The sequence below is a fragment of the Anneissia japonica genome, unplaced genomic scaffold, assembly GCF_011630105.1.
Source record: "Anneissia japonica isolate Jap-2015-1 unplaced genomic scaffold, ASM1163010v1 scaffold287597_len576451_cov177, whole genome shotgun sequence".
Taxonomy (NCBI): Eukaryota; Metazoa; Echinodermata; class Crinoidea; order Comatulida; family Comatulidae; genus Anneissia; species Anneissia japonica.
In genome coordinates, this window is record NW_022745867.1 from 287,764 (window position 1) to 308,342 (window position 20,579).

At 35.0% G+C, this 20,579-nt stretch overlaps 2 protein-coding genes across 2 annotated transcripts; one reads left to right on the forward strand and one right to left on the reverse strand.

The window, feature by feature from the left end:
- Positions 1-2,143: 2,143 nt before the first annotated feature.
- LOC117120055 (ribonucleoside-diphosphate reductase subunit M2 B-like) lies at positions 2,144-6,717 on the reverse strand. The gene is made up of 8 exons (XM_033265062.1): positions 6,452-6,717; positions 6,083-6,136; positions 5,751-5,789; positions 5,561-5,605; positions 4,507-4,871; positions 3,963-4,191; positions 3,434-3,652; positions 2,144-2,969 (listed from the first exon to the last, which is right to left on the reverse strand). Exons 1-8 carry the CDS (start codon positions 6,551-6,553, stop codon positions 2,820-2,822), a joined length of 1,203 nt encoding a protein of 400 aa, XP_033120953.1. The 5' UTR covers positions 6,554-6,717; the 3' UTR covers positions 2,144-2,819.
- Positions 6,718-10,534: 3,817 nt separating this feature from the next.
- LOC117120056 (O(6)-methylguanine-induced apoptosis 2-like) lies at positions 10,535-20,579 on the forward strand. Its single transcript, XM_033265063.1, has 9 exons — positions 10,535-11,017; positions 15,664-15,785; positions 16,375-16,476; positions 16,598-16,780; positions 17,302-17,413; positions 18,689-18,792; positions 19,144-19,208; positions 19,454-19,647; positions 20,097-20,579. The coding sequence occupies exons 1-9, from the start codon at positions 10,939-10,941 to the stop codon at positions 20,171-20,173; spliced, it is 1,038 nt and encodes a 345-aa protein (XP_033120954.1). The 5' UTR covers positions 10,535-10,938; the 3' UTR covers positions 20,174-20,579.

The window sequence follows — 20,579 nt, forward strand, 5'->3', positions numbered from 1 at the left end:
CTCATTTTTCAAAATTATTAAAATTGAGAAAATTTTGACCAAATTTTGAGTGCCATTTCCGGCCATTTAGCGATGCTATAATCAAAAATTTTCTTGCCTCAGCCCCAACCATGATAAGCTGAGGTGGTGTGGTGTTTCCTCCTATGAAAGTCCCCCTGGGCCCCCTCTTCTACGAATTCCTGGATCTACTACTGCTTAGTCTAAGTTCAATCTTAATCCTGGTTGAATCTTCATTTAACTATTAACTCTTCATTTAAGTATAAAGCAACTCATATAATTTTTTGTATTCAATAAAAATTATTAAGATACAAAATGTGCAATAAGCCTTGTTGAAGTATAGTGTCTAATAGGTTTGGGTTTTTTTCACCATTGAGAAGCAATTCATACAGTGATAGGGTCATTCCATATACTAGGCTCACTAAAAGTATCCTGGTGGTGGGTGGATACAAAGGGTGAATGATACTTCTGCAATATTTATCTGCTTGGGCATTGTATTCTTCGTAGAGTGATATATATATAAATGCTTTTTTTAAATAATTATCTAGTAAATAAATTATAGAGGTAATCAGATATTTAAAAAAAAACACTATTTGTGCCTTACCAATCTTTTCGGGGAGAAGGTTGGTTTCGGCCTGGGAGTGGGTGCGAGAATTGAGAATGCAGAAACTTAATGGTTATTAGCATTTTTACCCACTTAGTGGAACTAATTTGCCATCATGGGGGGGGGGGTAAGGGGGAAGAGTGCATTGGCACCCATGCTCCCCACCCCCTAACCATACATCCATGCTTTTCAAACACTGATCCTCTTCCATAATAAGGAGTATCAAATTCTGAAACTAATGTGGCAAGCTTCAGCTAATTCATATGGTAGTTCCCCACCTCAAATTTGTGAAGGTAGGATTCAGTTCATAAATTTTAACATTTACAAGTTATGCAAGTACTGTACAGTAATTATATTGTACTGTATTCCAAACACAAGAGTTGCAAAATATTTGATAATCCATTGTAAATACAATATTATACTGTGGTTTTACTTTGCAGTGCTGTACACAGTACTTAAAGCTACAATAAAAAGCAAATCTGGAAGCATTTAAATACTGTACAGTAGTTATGGTATGGTTGTAGCTGTAATAGTACTGTATTTACAGTACTGTATCTCAATGGTTGTAGCAAGTGTAAATAAAAATGCTTTGTTGAAAATATATTCCATTGTCTTGTTTGTATTTTCAGGGCCCATTTGTTGATATATTTTACATCAATGACATACAATACATCAAAACATTTCAGTGTACCTGTAGGCAGGATTTTTAAAGGGTGGTGGTTTTTCACAAAGGGCATTTTGAGTCCTTCACCTCATCCTCACTATGGCTGGGGTGAATCGTAAAGATACTGTATAATACCTCAGATGTCAGGAAATGGCAATAAAAATGTTTCATAAACTTTCATGCAAATGATACTTTTATACAGTACACTGTACATGTAATAATTTAAAAAAGCATTTCTGGAAATGGGGGTTAGTTTGAACCTCTGGCTACGGGCTTGTACTACAGTACAGTATATGCCTTCAGCTTGTTATTGTTCTTGCTACCATTTTGTGTACACATAAGATTTACAAATATAGTTTATGCTTTCGGCGATAGCTTGTAACGATTGTATGGAAACCAAGTTTTAAGGCGAGACTTTTATTCCTTGTTTCACATACAGTACTTATTTTTTTTAAATATCAGAAGGGCGGAATAATTATTTAGCTGATAGTTTTGCCAAGAACATTCAGATGGAGGAAAAAATGAAATTTCATTGGTTAAAATAGGATGGTTGAATAAAAAGAAATACAAAAAATTAGGTCTCGCCAAAGATAGAAGGTCCAGAATATTCCACTCGTGCCTTTAATCCAGGTTGATTATCATGACCAAGTTGATCCAAAATGACATTGAAAATTTGTTTGATTCGGATAAAATTTGACTTGCAGATCCTTAAAATAAGACTTGACTTGAATAAGTATAACTGTGTATTCTTTTAATAATATAGGACACAAGCGAAACGCACAGCGAGGGATTGAAACTCCGAGGTTGGGAAACTTTCACTATCTGCCTTGATTCACTTAATTTTTACTATAAGCTTACCAACCAAAAAATCCACAAAATTCTATCATATTATAATTGTTTTATTTTTCATACTACACTCACAAGACAACTAAGTTAAAATCAGGCCTCTAACCATTTTGGAAATGCATTATTGATCATGTTACATATGTATATTTACAGTAAATACAAGTAGTTTTAAATGTGTTAGTTAATTGATTGAAACTTATGTATGGTCTTGTCAACTCACCCAGCTGCTCATAAAATGTACAGATAACTTTACAGTAATTACATAAATATATACTAACATACAAAATGAATGAATATAAAAAAAAATCAGCATTATTATAGCATAATTATTTACGCCTTTGCTATAAAAATGTTGATATTAAAAATAGTATGAAATATAAAGTACTGTACTGTATAACCAGTTTAGTATGTATGATATTTTTACTTTTTTTTTTTAAAGAATACTTTTTTAGTTTTTCCAAGAAAAAATTACTGCCAAATTACATGTTTAGCTAGTATTTATTTTAAAAAAGCATAATATTAAAAATTAAGAATTACTACTTGAATCTTTAAAAATTATTTCATTAAAAATATCATTAATACAGAAAATCCTTTGGGACGGTCGGCATTCTGTTTTATAAAACAATTTAAATGCTTAGTTTGAATATTATGTTAGATGATATTTGTTTTCAAGTACTGGGAACCACAAGATATTGCTATTATTTATTTTTAGAAGTCCTCATCTAGGCTGAACTTGTGTGCTTGGTTGTTCATCACACCCATCTTTTGATATTCACCAACTCGCTTTTCAAAGAAGTTTGTTTTGCCTTCTAGGGAGATGTTCTCCATGAAATCAAATGGATTCTCTGATTTCCAGATCTGTAAAAAACGCAATTAAAATTATGAAGTTTGCATATAAAACAATCAAATAAGGTAACAGTGAGTTTATGCTGATTTAAATTTCTGATATTTAATGTCATTGTCATAATCCAATTGAATCCATACATCCAAATGAATTATGAATTTGTTTTAAAATTGGTGTAACAATATCTGCTGCTTCCAATCAACATAGGAACACATAGTGGGCATTCCATTAAATTAAGATGTTTGTAGTTAAAAAGTTTAAAATGTGGTTTAAGATTGGTGTATTAATTGCCAGTGCCTTCCTATAAATATATTGGTAGGAAATGAATGATTTTTATGAATTTGGTACTGTAAGAAATATTGTATACACCTTAGCAAACTTTTATGTATATATAAGGGTAAAATGATGCCTCTTTTCAGGTGATTTGATAGACACATTCCCAATACTGGGAATTTAAATTAAGAATTACTGTGTATACCTTATTGCACCCAAGTTCCAACAGGAGTCTGTCAGCAACAAATTCAATATATCTCTTCATGAGGGTGGCATTCATACCAATAAGGGAGACGGGGAGGGCCTCTGTCAGGAACTCCTGCTCAATGGCTACAGCATCCTTGATGATTTCATAGACGCGCGCTTGAGATGGTTTCTGCTTAAGATGCTTGAATAGCAGACAGGCAAAATCACAATGCAAGCCCTGCAAAACAAATCAATTTTCATAATTAAATTTGTGGCAAATATGCTATTAAACATCTTTAAAACAAAAAGCAAATTTGAGAAATTCTACAGGTTAAAAAATGCAATTGTTTTTTTTTTTCACTTGACTTACTACAAACTGTACTAGTGGCATGTACAATTAAAAGCAGTGCTTGTAATGAAACAGGTAGATAATTCACTTTTAACCGATGACATATCTGCCTCCACCCAGCTTTTGTTTAATGTTTTTCAATCTGAACTGTTAACTAAATTGTTTAATACTACTGTATAGGTGTATGCAAATTACAAACCTCATCCCTGCTGATGAGTTCATTTGAGAAAGTAAGGCCGGGCATGAGTCCTCGTTTTTTGAGCCAGAATATTGCTGCAAAAGAACCTGAGAAGAAGATGCCTTCTACAGCTGCAAATGCAATAATACGCTCTGCAAAGCTGGCGTTTTCATGGTTGATCCAGTTCAAGGCCCAGTCAGCCTTCTTCTTGACACATGGTAGCGTCTCAATTGCATTAAAGAGATGTTCCCTGAAATGAATTATATTAAAAGATTAAGATTTGTTTGATTTACTACACAACACAATCTCAAAAGATGAAGTCCGCAATTAACATCATCTGCTACGCCGTTTCGTTTTGGGTAGACATTACGTACGCTAATCGTTACCATGACTCTTATATATATACAGTACTGTAGATGTATTTACATTTTTAAGTTCCTTGTTCATTGCTGCAACCCACACTGATATAAAAAGAAATTACAGTATTTTAAATACTGTATAGGGAACTGTCAGTTGTTGAAATTTTCAAATGTTCTTAATTTTTGCAATTTAAGCATGTGCTTACCTCTGATTTATATCCTTGATGTATGTATCAATGAGTAGACTGTACATCTCAGAGTGAATGTTTTCAATTGCGATCTGGAAACCATAGAAACACCTTGCCTCTGTCACTTGAACCTCCTGCATAAACCTCTCCACCAAGTTTTCATTGACAATGCCGTCACTAGCTGCAAAGAAGGCCAGGACATGAGAGATGAAGTGCTTCTCACCATCCTTTAGCGACTCCCAATGAACGAGGTCCTTGGACAAGTCAACTTCTTCTACGGTCCAGAATGAGGCTTCAGCTTTCTTGTACATTTTCCAGATATCTGGGTATTGGATGGGAAGGATTACAAAGCGCCTTGGGTTGTCTCGTAGAAGGGGTTCATCCTGAGGGGAAAAATACATCAGGAAAATTTAACAATAAAAGTTAATACCTATATTATTATTTTTTGTTCTCAGGATATAATTATTTTCAATAAAATGAAAAATAAAGAAAATAAAAAAACAAATAAATTTATTTTAAAATTATTGAAGCCAAAAATGAAGGAAGTTTCATGTACATTTCATAATTTCCAAAGCTTCCTAATGTAATATTTAATTATGAGAAATGCTGTAAAGGAACATATGAAAATACCACTACATTTATTTTCAAGACGCCATGGAAAACAATGGACAGATGTTGAAAAACATCTTTTTCACCTATACAGTATATATGAAGTCACAAACATTGGTTGTTTAATCTATTTTATAACAAATATAACACCAAGTTAAAATATAGTATCCTGTCTAATCTAATGAAAAACAATGAAGGGGCAGCTTATCCAAAACCAGTTAAGAAGGTCACTAACAAGTTTGATCTTTTCACTGTTACTAGCTCATTTATTAAAAATCATTTTTTCTTCTTATTTTGAGCTCCCTTGACATCTTTGACTTCCTGATCATTTCTATTATTTATATTACAAAATAATATATTTAGGAACCGAGAATAGCAACAAAAAAAATCTAGCAAAAGGAGAAAAGGCAGAAGAAACTATTTTTTTATTTGCCTTGAAAATTCATCAATTAAAATGTCATACCTGTATATCAATCTCTTCCTCGTTAGTCTCGCTAAGTTCAATTTTCTATATAAAAAAGGAAATTAAAAATTTACTCAGAATCAAATAGAAATTATTTTATATTATAAATTTAAAACATAATTAAAAAATCTGTTTTTTGTTATTTTACGACAAATAGTGTGATAAATATAACAAAGCTGGATCAACTAACCTTTTTTATTACATTTCTGTCATCAGATTTCCTAATATTCTGAAAATAGATGAAACATTTTATTAATACTATATGTAGTGTTTTTGCTAGGCCTAGTACAGTTCGTCAAAAAAGCAGTACACAAACAGTTTTGCGGCTGGTATCTATCTTTAAACCTCATGAATATTAATTATTGCATAAAGTCAATGCCCATTCATTGATCATCATTCGAAGTCCTGAATGGACGTTTCGCGCATTTTCTTTGTCAACTTAAGTTTCCGTTAACAACGAGCTGCAACGGACCTGAAATAATACAATAGAACCAACCAGCTGACCGAACTGATTAAACTTACCGGTGTTTGGCTATCTCCAAGGATTCTCTTAACTTGCTTTGTCTGGGAAATAACCTGAAATTAAATGTTTTAATTGAAAATTAGTGACAGCAAAGCATTACGCCAGTTACTGAAATAAAAATGGGCGTTACGAATATGTTTTCTGCTGGGCCATGGGTTAGGCTAAAGCCTACCTATAGTATAGGGGAGACACAGCGGCCATATAGGCCTAGGCTAAGTAGTAGGCTTAGTACAACTAACATTTAGAATAAGCAGAACGCAAGAGGACTAGGCTAGTAAGGCCTAGGGCCTAGGCCTAGGTTAATTTGTTCAATAGAATCCGATCCCTCTACTCTAGGCCCTAGGTATTCTTCTGTCCAACAAACTTACCTTATCCTTGTTCTTGTTTTCCTTGTTTTCATCACCAATCTTTACAGATTCCATTGCATTGATAATGTTCTTAGTTTTGCGTGGAGAGTAGCTTGACATCATCTTGAAAGAGAGGATCTAGAAGTTTAATTTTCAAAGCAGTAGGGGAACTGTGATATGTGAATGTGGCGAGAGTTACTCTGATACGTCTGATCTGCAGTGAGGAAAAGGCCCAGATGAATTGAATTTTCCCGCAAATTGTGAGAAATCGAAATCTGCCGCCTTTGTGTGTAACCCAGCCAATGGGAGAAATGTGACCAATCAGATACGCCAAACTCTAGAGACGCGATTGGTTGGAATATAATGGACGTTCCAAAATAAAAAGATTATGCACATTTTAACGCATATCATTCACGGGTTTTAAACAAAATTTAAAAATTATTTCTTTCTTAAATATTCTTAGACATACGTTCAATTTGAATCGTGTACTGTTTTTATCGAAAAGTATCACAAATTTCTGTAATTATAGCAACCATTATAATGGAACATGCCGAGTACCAGGGTCACTCCCTCTCTCAGCTCTGCGGTTTTTAAATCCGCGCGAAATACGATCTGACCATGATCTGACGATATCCTTTGTTTACTGCCTGTATTTGATAAGTTCTTACGTAAAATTACAGAGCCAGTAGGATCGACATCAACTGATAGGCCTAATTTTATCAATTATTACAGGAGTGTTACACTAGGGAAAGGGACATGCAATTTTTGAAAATGCTTATTTCAAATTATATTGCATAACTTATGTTCATAAAGACTTGAGATACTGAGAATATTGTTACATTGTTCATAAAATTAAAACGTTTTGAGTGTAAACTTTTTTTTTGTAAAGAGGGAGGTGGTAGAAAGGGATTTATTTGTACACTCGTGAAACTGAATTTCTTCCTTACTCCCCTGCCCCCTTAAGATGAAACAAACTCCAAATTGGAAGATACAGCATTGGGATTCATATTATCATTATGATTTAATAATAAATTTTAAAATACCAATAGAATTAAGACCTTTTAAAAAAAATCCTCAGTATTAGATAATTATTAGCAAAATTGACCATCTGGTAAACTAAAAGAAGAAAAATATTGTACAAACGAGCAATACCGTGGAACATGAATGGTACGAGATCAAATGAAATTGGATTGATCAATCTCCTTCGACAAATATTAAAAGTTTCTCTACAGATCTCAACTGCGATTATTTACTCAAAACATGGATTCCATGCTCAAAACCCGCTAAATTTGGAGACAATACACACTTCATGAACAACAATAGGCTGACAATTCACTGGTCTTCCCGCGCTCAATTAATTATGCTTGAGACAACACTGTACTGAGCCCGTATTGTATTCTCGAGATGGTAGGCTGTACTGCAATAAGCCCCTTAATTAATCAATATTTCGTTGACTTGGTGCATCCCGTTTCAAAGCACAGGACGCTATCCAGAAGGTCAGCTTTTGTCAGGATGCTGGTCAACTATTACACTGAGGTTCTAAAAATAACCTTCCATTATAACGTGTTTGCCTGATTATGATCTGCTTACTTTGCATGCAGTATAACTAACAATGCATATAATATGAATTATTTATTTAATATCCAAGATTCTATATTAAGGTTTTATTAAAGCATTATTTTAGTAAAAGTAGTAGTACATGAAAAGAAATTTTTTAAAAGGGCAGATACAAACAAGAAAACACTGACAACTAACATCTAGTTAAATATGATTTCGATGGAAAGTGCTGGTGAAGAAGAGCACAGCTGTGTGCGGTGACGCTCGAAATGTGTCAAGTCATGGGCCCCTATTTAAACAAAATCTTAAAAGCACGTAGGCCTACTACCATTGCAGTGTTTGATCTCTAATCATCAGATTAGGCCTACAGCACATTACAAGCCAGTATGCAGGATTTCATGGGGGTGAGGGATTTTTCAAAAAAAAGTCTCTTTGAGTCCACACTCACTTCACCCCAGCATGGGCGCACATCATGGAGGGGGACGGGAGACAAGTCCCCCACATAATTTTAAGGGGGGGGGGGTTGGTTCCCCCACGGTTTGACCGGTTGGTTCCCCCACGGTTTGACCGCAGTGTAATTTCATAAGTAAAGATGATGCCTAAACGTCGTTGAAATGAATTGCATATTACCCAGCTTTAAGCGAAAAAACACATTGGTCTGCATAATGAGTACAGTACTGTACATCTGATAGCAAGATACCGATATGACTAACGTGACTTTGTTATAATTTGAGAAGTATGAGAAAACGTATAAGATTTTGGGTACACGAAGTAGGTAAAGTAAAGTAAATACATCAAAAACAAATAAGTTTTATTTTTGGTACAATACAGAATTATTAGATCTCATGATAGTCGAAAATCGCTGCTAAAAAATCATGGTGATGTTATGACAGGGGCGGATCCAGCCGGGGGAGGGGGATGAGGGCCGTCCCCCCCCCCCCCGGTCAGTAAAGCCGAAAAATAAAAAAAGGTGACAAATTTGAGTTAAAGAGAGGGAGAGCTAAAAAAGGAGTGCACCCATGAGTTTAGTGGCGATACAGCAGTGGGCGAAAGGAGAACTTGATTATTAGAAAATCTCTGGATCCGCCCCTGTATGATGATGTCTTTTACTAAGAGAGCATTTCCGGCCAGCTTGCGGTACCGTTTATTTCTTCAAATTTTCACACCTCAGCCTCAATCATGTTGGGGCTGAGGTGGGTGTGGACCCACGACTCTGAAGGTAAAGTAAAGTATTTACATCAAGGACAATCGCTTTAAGTTTTATTTTCTATGTACATCATAGGCCTATGTTAATTGGATCTCCATGGTTGCCCAAAATCGCTGTACTAAAGATTATGAGAAATAATGGTGATGTGATAATGATGAATTTTACTATATTATAAGAGGGTCATTTCCGGCGATCTAGAGGTACTTTCCTCAAATTTTCGCATCTCTGCCCCAACCATGGTAGGCCTGGGTGTGGTCTCACGAATTCCCCCTTAACTTTCAAAACAGATCTGGCCGGAAATGCCCTCTTAGTAAAAGACATCATCATACAGGGGCGGATCCAGAGATTTTCTGATGGGGGGGCACAATATGAAGTTCACGCCGCCATGCCCACCTCAGTGAATTGGTTAGTGAATTAGAGCTCTCCTTTCGCCCACTGCTGGATCGCCACTGAACCGCTGTATCCGCGCCTGTCCCCCTCCCTCTCCTCTTTCCTGGCAAATGCCTTGAGGCCTAGTTATAGTTCTACAAGAGTTTAATTAGAGTTAATGAAGACATTTTCGCTCCCAGGGATGTCGTAGTTAAATACGGTTATTAAGCTGCGGTGGTGGACCTTTCCTATCCTTCTATTTCCACCCCTCCTGTTTTACTCCTACACTTTTGGAGTCCTAAAGAGGTACGGTCGGCTTTACAACTACCCACCAGGACCAATAATCCAGTAGGTGGGCACGGGGGCACGTTCCCCCTGTTTTGCCACTAAATTTTAAAATTTCAAGGCATAGGCCTATATTTTAAAATAGCGCTCTCGCTTATCTATCATGAATATGTTGTTCCCATTCCCCCCTGGAATTCTGGATCCGCCCCTGGCTATGCCCGCTCTAGCATAAACTGTGACGGTCTTTAATTTTCCGTGATTGGGGTGTGTTTTGACTATTTTACCTTTTCAATTTCTTTGAGTTTATGTCAGAGTCGGCCCCGGTCGTTTTAGGCTCTTTTTAAAAACCGCCTTTAACATTTTACTTTTCCTATTAATCATTTAATCTTGTTTTTATGATAATAGGCCTGTTAAATTGATCCATACGATATACCGTACAACAAGTTTTTAATATATTATTTGTAATTGATTACGGAAAGTTCATTGATCGATTGATTGATCGATTAAATAGTTTTTACAAAAATGATGTACAGTATTTTTATTTACTATAATATGATGTCGAAAGATCGGTCTCATCATGAACCTATTAAAAATAATAGGTCCATGGTCTAATCATAATAATAATTTTTAAAAAACCCTCTCTCTCTCTCAACTCCGAACAAACAGTCCATGCTAAACCGATGATGGCGCACTTACATAAACGATGTTGTTGCCTAGAAACATGGAACTTTTACACAAGGTTCGGCGTGATTATTATAAACATTATCAATCGGCAAAATGTATATAAACATTCAATAGAATTTATATAACAGAAGTATTATTTATGTACGGGGTGTGTTTCTGTGCATCAAGGACTTAGAGCTCGGCTATTCGCGATCCATCCAGATTCCCGAGTACGTAGGCCTAGGCTAGTCGTACTCGTTCGTAGGTAGCTTCGTTTTTTGCCTACGCTACGTCTAGGCTAGGCCTAGGCTAAACTGTAAAGTGATCGTACGTGTAGCATTGCAAGCAAGCAAGGAGGAGGCCTGCTGCAGTGGTGGTATCGGTAGCTGGCCTAGCCTATCTTAGGTCCAAACCCGAAGGCAGCCTGATGGCAGACAGCGTCCAGATCCTGGACCAAAATTACCGAAGGTGCTCAGGTCAGGTACGGTCTGGGAAGATTCATAAAGGTAAGGAATACCCAACAAGGTAAGCATGCTATGCACACCGTAACTCGACCACAATTTGTGTGAGCAATTTGAAAATTTGAGCTGGCTGCTCTGTGCCGGCCGGGGATGACCCTTTTAGTTGTTGTATAGCCGCTTTCTCTCTTTTCACCAATATTATTAACTTTGTATTAAATTGTGGAGTAAAAAAAGACTGATTGATTAACTATATATATATATATATATGCACCTCTAGGGCCTATATTATGATCTGTTTTAATGGATATTTGGTTTTGTGCTTTACAAATAATGATCGAATAATTAATAATACTATAACTTATCCCTTTTCACCAATTATTAACTTTGTGTTAAATTATAAATTGTGGTGTAAAAAAGACTGATTAATTAACTAAGTAAATCATATTATTAATGCCATGGCTAGAGATACGGTACCGTATCTCTACTTCCATTTGCTAAAGGTACGGTAAATGGCAGTACGTCACCATCACCCAATAAAGTGCCAGAATGTGTGTGACGTCATCTTTCAAGACTGGCATTGCAGATAAAGACACTCATGACGATGAGCGGTGAAACGCAAAAGATTTAATGTACTGGGTAATTAGAACATCAAAAAGTACAATAATTTATTTATTTTATTTATTTATTTATTTATTCAAGACTCAACAGTGTATCAAAAACACCAATAACAGAGTCGCCATAAAAATATACAATGCTATTCATAAAAAAATATATGATTTTAAAAATACATAAAAAGCATAAAAAAAATCCTAATATATTAAAAACCGGTATTTAGTATAAGGTTAAAAATAGAAATATTACAATTAAAAATATAAATATTAGGAAAAATTTGAACTAGATTATTATAAGAAAGTGCAACACGACGAAAAATACCATTAGTACAAACATTAACACAAGAGTACGGAACTTTTAACAAATGATTGGTACGAAGCCTACGAACAGGAACATGAAAATAAAAATTCGACACAAGGTTACAATCAAACTTACAGTTTAAACATTTAAATAGAAAAATAAGATCGTTTCGTTTTCGTCTAGTTGATGGTAAAAATTTTTCGCAATTCTAAGCGAACTGGCAGCTGGGCCAATGAACTTCATAAATTTGTTATGAATCCGGTCTATTCTAGTAGAATGAGTATGAGATATTGAGTTGTAGATAACTGAACAGAAATCAAGGGATGGAGTAATTATTGATGTATATAGAGTAAATTTTGCTGATGGTTAAGAAGTTTGCAATTTTTTCCACATTAGTCCAAGCAGTGGGTTTGCTTTTTTAACAATGGTGTCCACATGGGTGGAAAAGGTTAAGTTTCCATCAATGTGGACACCAAGATCACAATGTGCTTTTACCCTTTCTAAAATGTTACTATCAATTTTATAATCATATATTATAAGATTTTTCTTTAAGGAACATGACAAAATTTTACATTTTTCAGGCTTCAGGGACAGTTTCCAAATGGTGGTCCATTGGAGGAGACAATCAATGTCCTCCTGAAGCGTGCTCGAGTCCGCCTGAGTTTTGATGATTTTGTAGATCTTGAGGTCGTCGGCGAAAGTAAGGCACTGGGAATTTAAGAAAAGCCGTGGGATTTCATTAATGTAAATGTTAAATAAGATTGGGCCCAGTATGGAGCCCTGGGGGACTCCAGAGAGAACAGGGAGGAGACTAGATTCAGACCCCTCAAATACCACTCTCTGGAGTCTCCAATACAAGTAACTCTTAAACCAGGTATGAAGATTACCATAAATTCCAAATTGATGAAGTTTAAATAAAAGAAGATTGTGAGGTATTCTATCGAAAGCTTTAGTGAAATCAGTATAAACGATATCACATTGCTTTTTATTTTCTATGGCTTCACATACGGTAGACATAAGTGTAGCCAAATTTGTCTCACATGATCTACCGGATATAAAGCCATGTTCTTCAGTAGCAATAAAAGGATGAATGTGGTTTAAGAGTTGCTTGTGGACCAGACGCACAAATACTTTCGATATGGTTGGGAGTAGTGAAATGGGTCTATAATGGTTAACTTTTGATCTTGAGTTTGATATGTGTATAGGGACAACGTTGGCGGTTTACCATGTTTCTGGAAAAACACTGGTTTGTAATGAAATTTGGAATATATGGGTGATCGGAAAAGATAAAGAAGCTGAACAGAACTTAAGAATTTGGTTACTAATACTGTAGGATCATTTCCCGCGGCCTTGTGAACGTCGAGCGACTTCAAGATCTGGTCAACTTCCTCCTGCTGAATACAGTATGTTATTCAGGACACCAGCGTTTACTTCAGGAAGACATTGATGCACCGCCGGTTCAGCATCCCTGAAGTCTGAAAAATTGGAAACAAAATAGTTATTAAACATACTAGCTTTGGCATGAGGAGTCTCTGCTACCTCATTGGCATCATTGGTTATGGTGGAAGAAGTGAATTTTAATACTCTCTTATTTTTTAACCATGACCAGAATCTTTTGGGGTTTGTAGTTATATCTGACGACAATGATGTTAGGTAAGCTTTGTACTTATTCTTCATTAATTTTTTAAAATATGTTCTCGCAATGCAGAAATTTTGCCGGCTAATGACAGAAGGAAACTTCTTCCAGACATTATGAAAATGCTATTTATCTTTAAAAGCGGCTACTAATTGTCTATCTAACCAAGGAGGTCTTTTCTTTTTAACTTTTACAACTGGGAAAAGATCTCTAACAGTAGCATAAACAACATCATAAAATATGTCAAGCCTATCGTTGACATTGTCACTAAAACCTAATAGAACATCCCAAGGAATCCACTTAAATTTTTCATTTATTTCTTCGAAATTTGCTTTTCTGTAGTTGAATTGGTATCTGGTAAATTGATTTACAAATCGATATATGGTCAGAATGAAAAACATTATGGCCAGTTTTTTATGATCTCATTTACCAAATCATCATTGTTACACAGTGCTAAATCCAGGATTTTATTATGACAAGTAACATTTAAGTTACATTGTTTGAGGTTATGTCCATCTAGAACATTGTCCGTAAACAGTTCAAATATGGAGTTTGCTGGTGCTTTATATGTACCATCGGGACACCAAAGTATGTCCATGAAATTGAAATCTCCCACAATCAAGAGATTATGATCAGGATAGGACCTCATGGAAGACTCCAAGGCTCCAACAAAATGTGCGACAGAGTCCCATGTAAGATTTGGTGGGCGATAGTAAGTAGCAACAAGTAATTTCGATGATCGAGATATAATCACTTCAACCCATATTATTTTGTTAATATCATCTTCCAGATGAAATAGTCTACGACTATTCAATCAGTTTGAGATATACATAAGAACACCTCCTCCGCGTCTGCCGTCCTGCCTATCACGTCTGTATTGTTTGTAGTCGGGGACTGCAATTTCTGAATCAAGAACAAAGTCCTTCAACCAAGTCTCCGAGAAGGATACTACATTGTAGAAGTTGTTTAACATATATGTCTGCATACTTGAGTGCAAAATATCCATTTTGTTTTTTAGACTTCTAATATTCTGGTAACACATAGAGATATGTTGCTTACCAGTCTGTTCGCCTATTTGTCCACAGACCTTCTAGTTTGTTTGTAGTGGTGGGCCAGGGTTTATTTTGACATCTCCAAATTGAGTCAGTTTTGGTTGGAACGATGCACAGCATGAATAATTTGAGTAGTAACTCACTGACCGACCAGAGAAACACCGTGACACTGTAACGTAGACTGTTGCTTTTGAGGATGGCTTGTGGTTACACATCACGCTGTCATCCGGGTAAATGTTGGAAGTTGGCCTCCGGAAAAACAACAGCATAAATAAAATTAGCAGAAAAGCAGGCATTATCTTAAGAAATATGCTTGATCAAGGTGGTCTAACAGGAGAGGCCATACCTTTTGCTTTCTAAGCTTAGATCAATATTTCCGTACTGGTGGTACTAACCAGCAAACAGATTGAAACTCCAAGCTCCAGCCCACCACAGCAAATCGTAACTCCAGGCGGCGGGCTAGGCTTCGGCCAGAATCCATTTGGTGCAGGGCTAGGAGCCTTTCAAGTCCAGTAAAAATACAATGGTTTTAAATGGTTTCAGGCCTAGCAGATCCTTTACAAAAATAATCAACAATCACGTATAGAACTTCTAAAATAGCAAAATATATCAATAATCAGGGTCACCAAAATCAAGACACCAGGATCAGATTTTGGTTGTTACTTAGTACTGTCATTGATAAATAGGTGTATGGTTCCACTCAGTAAGAGTCATGTCAGTTTTCTATATATAGCCTTATTGATGACAGTATTATAAGAAAAATACTGTACTCTTTGCCTAGCTAATCATGTGCTAATCCAGTACTGTACATTGTTCGCTAGTCACACCGCTCACACTGTGGGCGATCTGCAATGCCAATGGCGGTCTTGAAATATGACATCACACACATTTTGGCACTTCATTGGGTGATAGTGACGTAATGCCATTTACTGTACCTTTAGCAAATGGAAGTAGAAATACGGTACCGTATCTCTAGCCACAGCGTATTATTAAATACATAAAACATTTTCTAGCAAAATGTTAACATTTAAATATATTTTTATATAACAATTAATAAAACTGTATATTATATATGTGTTTTTTTTATGTAGGTTCTGGAGTCACTGCTGCATCATCTTCAATTCCAAGTAAATATCAGACAATTGTAATCCCAAACCATGACAGAAAAGGTTTTGGATCACAGTCCAAGAGGTTTGGCCACGGCAGAGATATAGTAAGTTGATGAGTTGTAAGAAAAATCTTGTTCAAGTTTAATCAGACTTTTCACCCTCTGTTAGCTTGTGACATTTAATATTCTCTATTCATATCACTCCTGCCGTCCTCAACTCCAGGTTGTTTTGTCTCTGATTATTTTCCTCTAGGGGCAGATTTAGGGAGGGTGAACAACATACAAAATTCGTTTATTATATATGCAAGAATATACGGAACAACCTTTTCTTATTAAGCTGACATAAAATAATACCAAAGTTATCAGCCTTTTTTACTAACTGCTGTTTGTAACCATCTTTGTATCATCCATCTATCTCTAGCTCTTGCCCAATTTTTTTATGTACTGTACACACTGAATTATTTAACTAATTATTGAATATTTTTTTGTGGTAGTTTTGTTTTAGTATTTATCTGTATGTTTTTATTGCCTTCCAACTACAGTATATAATTACAGTAGTGACAGTATATATTTATTAGTGTGTGTATTACCATGGAGGTATATTACATATTGTTTTTCTGTACTGTTAACAAACTTGTTGATCAAATTTAAAAGATGGTTTTTAACTTTTGACAGTTTCATCCTTTATTTTCAGAATGAAAATCCTGGTCCAGGATCCTATGTAGGCCATGGTCAGGCAACATCTGATAAATCCTCATATTCTAAGAAAGGTTATGGAGTTGGTTTTGTGTCAAAGGTAAACGTTGCTTAATTATTATGACATCCACATAGAGCAATAAGACTGTAGCTACCCGCAATTCAATGCAAATTCTCATCAGTAATGCAACCAAATAGTATGATTTCTTTATTCTATGTAGACACAGCGCAACGTTCGGCACAAGGGCACACCAGGACCAGGAGCAGCTGCTTACTCCTTGCCTAGCCTGCTGTCTACCAGGAATGACTTCAACAAAACTGTCACCACTAGTAGCTTTCAGAAACGCATAGCAGTCCCCACAGAAGATAAAGCATCTTCAAACCCTGCACCAAATAAATATGATGTAAGTTTAACTTGATATTAATATTGATATCATCATCATTGTTGTTGTTATTTTTTTATTGTTATTATTGTCATTATTATCATTATTATTATTATTATTATTATTATTATTATTCTTATTATTAATATTATTATTATTTGTCTTGGCTGTTCCCTTGAGTCACAATAGTAATCGACAGGACATGAAATTAAGGATTTTTATTTTTTAATTCTACAAATTAGCAATAAATGGTGTAAGGTAGATAACCAGGGATGCCTCCCACCAACCTGAAGGCAATGTTGCTCTCTTGTGCATTTATTTGCTGAACATAACAAAACAGTAACTTAACCCACATGATAAGCTTGGGGTTCTATTACTTAGTATTGCACGGTACAAGTGAGCCAAACTTTGTGTTCTAAATTATAAAATTGAAGAAAAACAAATGTTACTTTTTCTATGTTATCAACAAAATGATCAAGTTGATTGATTTAATTTGATTGAATCAATTTGATTCAATTACTGATCATTTGATTTTTTCTTAGATCTCAAATCAAAATAACAAGAAACACTATGGAAGCCAGGTGCAAGCATCATTCCGGTCTACATCAAAGAGGGTTGATTACTACAAACCAGCTGGCGACTTCCCAGGCCCAAGTATGTTAAACACAACATGGTTTGAAGTGAAATAGTATACAAATATTTACTGGGTTGAGGGGCATAGTTCAAAATAACTTCGTCTCAGGACATAGTACTGTACAGCCTCCAGATCACGAAGGGCTAAATTTTGAACTATGACCTAGTTAAAACCCATTAAATATTTGTTATATATACCACTACATAGATTGTAGGCATTAGAGGGTATGACTGGAATTATTGCCCTGCTTTTAACACTCTGCCCGCCAAACACAGAGATCTTCATGTTTGGTAACGCAACGCTTGACCGCCAAACACGGAGATCTCCATGTTTCAGGTTTTTAACGGAATCCGATAGATAGGGTAATTACTGACATGTACTAACAATTTGAACACTATATCCAGTCTGGACCGTAAGTATTTCAGTATTTGTTTGTTACATTAGCGTAGAGCAGTATTGCTTTACTTTCACGAAATCGTGAATATCTCAGGTTCCTTGTGCGAAATTGCGTAAATCTCCAAAAGTGAGTCATTTTCATTTTAATGTTACAGGTCACAGATTGTGATTAGAATAAAGTGTTTGGTACCATTGTAAGGCTAAAATATTTGTAGTCCTTGTAGTATTCACTAAACGTCAATCTGATCACATACGCACTCTCAACGAGCTTCGAAAAATTGTTCAAATTTGCTAAAAAGTCTGGCGGTGGCTGATACTATTTTTTCAAACCCCTGGCAGTCAGAGTGTTAATCAATCAAATGTCTGGAATCTATGTAGTTTGTATATGATGAGTTCTACTTCTCGTAGTGGTGTGGGTAGTGCCAATCATCGAACACCGAGAAAAGTATAAACAATGTTGATAGGCCTTGGTCTTCTATTTAATGTTTTATTTTTTATCTTAACCTGTTTGTGTTTCCACTTCAAAATATCAATTATGATTTAGGGTAGTCTACTAAGAAAGCTAAATAGACAGTTTACATATGGTTCATGTAGCCATGAATGCAATAGTCAATTTTTGGTAGTACTTTTCTTCCGTGCGTATAATGCACGCATTGGGAGAGAAAATACCTTATGGCATTAAGTAAAAACTAAATGGTTTTAAACTGTACCTCATTGGAAGTTGGTGATTTAAGTTACTTGTAAATAAACAATGCAATGCTTAAAATTAAAAGAGTTCTTTCGTATTCTCACCAAAATAGATCTTTAAAAATTAACTTCAGTATGTTGAATATCTGTTATTGTTAAATATTTGTTAAAATTGTTATTACACTATTTGAAAACTGGTTCCTATTTTACAGATCAGTACAATGTAAATGACAGTTTATTGCATGATTCGGTTCGTGCTCCAAACAGCTGCTTCAAGTCCACAACCATCAGAAAGATGAACAGCTCTCCATCTGCAGTAAGTGTTACCAGGGAGTTGGTATTGCTGTACACTAACATGTGTCCTTAGCCATCAGTAGTAGACCTTATTAGAGATTGATGACATGAAAGGATATATGCTATTTCCAATCTAAAAATAGACTTACCTATCTTAGAGAATCAGAATAAGTTTACTTACTTTACAAGCAGTGAATAAAGCATTGATCATCAGTGCCATTTGTATGAGCCGGCCCACCATCCTTCCTCCTTTGCTGATTGTTAATCATAATGATATATGCAGTATGCTGCCCTCTCTTGTCTGTAGTTGTAATGAACCATCACTATAACCCAGTTTATGTTTTTGAAATATTATTTCCTTGCCTTTTGATAGAACCCAGGACCCGGACATTACAAGCCCCATGAAGCACCTGAACCAGTTAATAAGACATTGATGCCGTAAGTTGCCAACATAATTTGATGTTATATTTGTGCATTAAATGGTACAGCTTGACTGTATCTTGAAATGTTGGATGCATTTATGGTTTATTATTGTCAATGTTATTGTTATTATACTATTGTGTAACAAATGTATATAATTGTTTTATTTTGTATGACGGGTCAGAGGCCTAAAGTGCTTTTTTGAATAAATATAAAATATAATGTAGCTGTGTTTTACACTATATATTCTTGTCTTTGCATAGGAGGAAGCACTACTTATGTATTTCAGCCCCAGCAATGCCCCTGCCCCCTCCATTGCCAGACCCAGGCCCTGGTAGCTATCAGTTGGTCAACTATAATGGTGAAGAAAAACACTACATGTCAAGTTCGATGTTTGTGTCCAACACCAGTAGATGGACTGGCGATGATGTCAAGAATGCCAACGACCCTGGCCCAGGTATATTATGATTATAATGATACAATGAATCTTTGGCTAATTATACTATTCTCTGATTTGCTAATGATTGGTCATATCCCTTTAACAAAACAGTTACACCATTTTAATCATTGCTAAGTACTCACTTCTTTAATCATTCTTGCAAATACAAGAAAATAATTGAAGTTTAACAGTCATGTTTGAGCTTTTATACTAAAGATATGTGATTAGATACATTTACTTGATTAATTAAATATCCTTTGTTTTTCATGTGATATCTAATTTTTCTCTAATTCATTCAAAATCTGTAACAATAATATTTAGCTTGAGTAGGAAATGTTATTATTTGAGAGTACATTTTAAATGTGATTGTAAAGTATTCCATAGTTGAGAACCAGAGAATGATTTTTAATTTGTTCTTTATTTAATAGTATTATTTACATTATTTTCTTTTTTTTTTCTTCCTCCAGCAAGTTACAGACCCACTCACCATGCTAACCGACAGTCTTTTCTCTACAATGCTCAGAAGAAATGGGTTTTTCCTTAGCTTCCAGAATGAATTTGATAAAATAATAGTCTTCTATTATTTAATGATTTTCTTTTTTCACTCAAAAATAATTTATACATTTTATTGCTATATAATATCTGCATGTTTTTATTATTCAAACATTTTTAAGATAAAATTGTTTCATCAATGTTTTCCTACTTTTAAGTGGTGCTTAAAATATATTAATATTAAAACAAAAGGGTTATTATTTTTATAATAATACCATTGGTTGAACTTGATTATGGTTCTTAAAACAAAACCACTGGTGCTTTGGACAAAATAAATAAAAAAGAAAACAAATTACCAAGATAACATAACAAAACAAACATTGTTCAAGTATTTGTGTAAATATTTCAAAATATGTATACTGTATATGATTACATTAAAAGTGTATCTGAATTTCAAA

Coding starts and splice junctions, on each gene's coding strand:
- LOC117120055 (XM_033265062.1), bottom strand. CDS start 6,553: ATGATGTCAAGCTACTCTCCACGCAAAACTAAGAACATTATCAATGCA. Junction 6,137..6,451: donor AAAACAAGAACAAGGATAAG/GTAAGTTTGTTG, acceptor ATTTAATTTCAG/GTTATTTCCCAGACAAAGCA. Junction 4,192..4,506: donor ATCAAGGATATAAATCAGAG/GTAAGCACATGC, acceptor AATTCATTTCAG/GGAACATCTCTTTAATGCAA.
- LOC117120056 (XM_033265063.1), top strand. CDS start 10,939: ATGGCAGACAGCGTCCAGATCCTGGACCAAAATTACCGAAGGTGCTCA. Junction 16,781..17,301: donor CTGCACCAAATAAATATGAT/GTAAGTTTAACT, acceptor ATTTTTTCTTAG/ATCTCAAATCAAAATAACAA. Junction 18,793..19,143: donor TGAACAGCTCTCCATCTGCA/GTAAGTGTTACC, acceptor GCCTTTTGATAG/AACCCAGGACCCGGACATTA.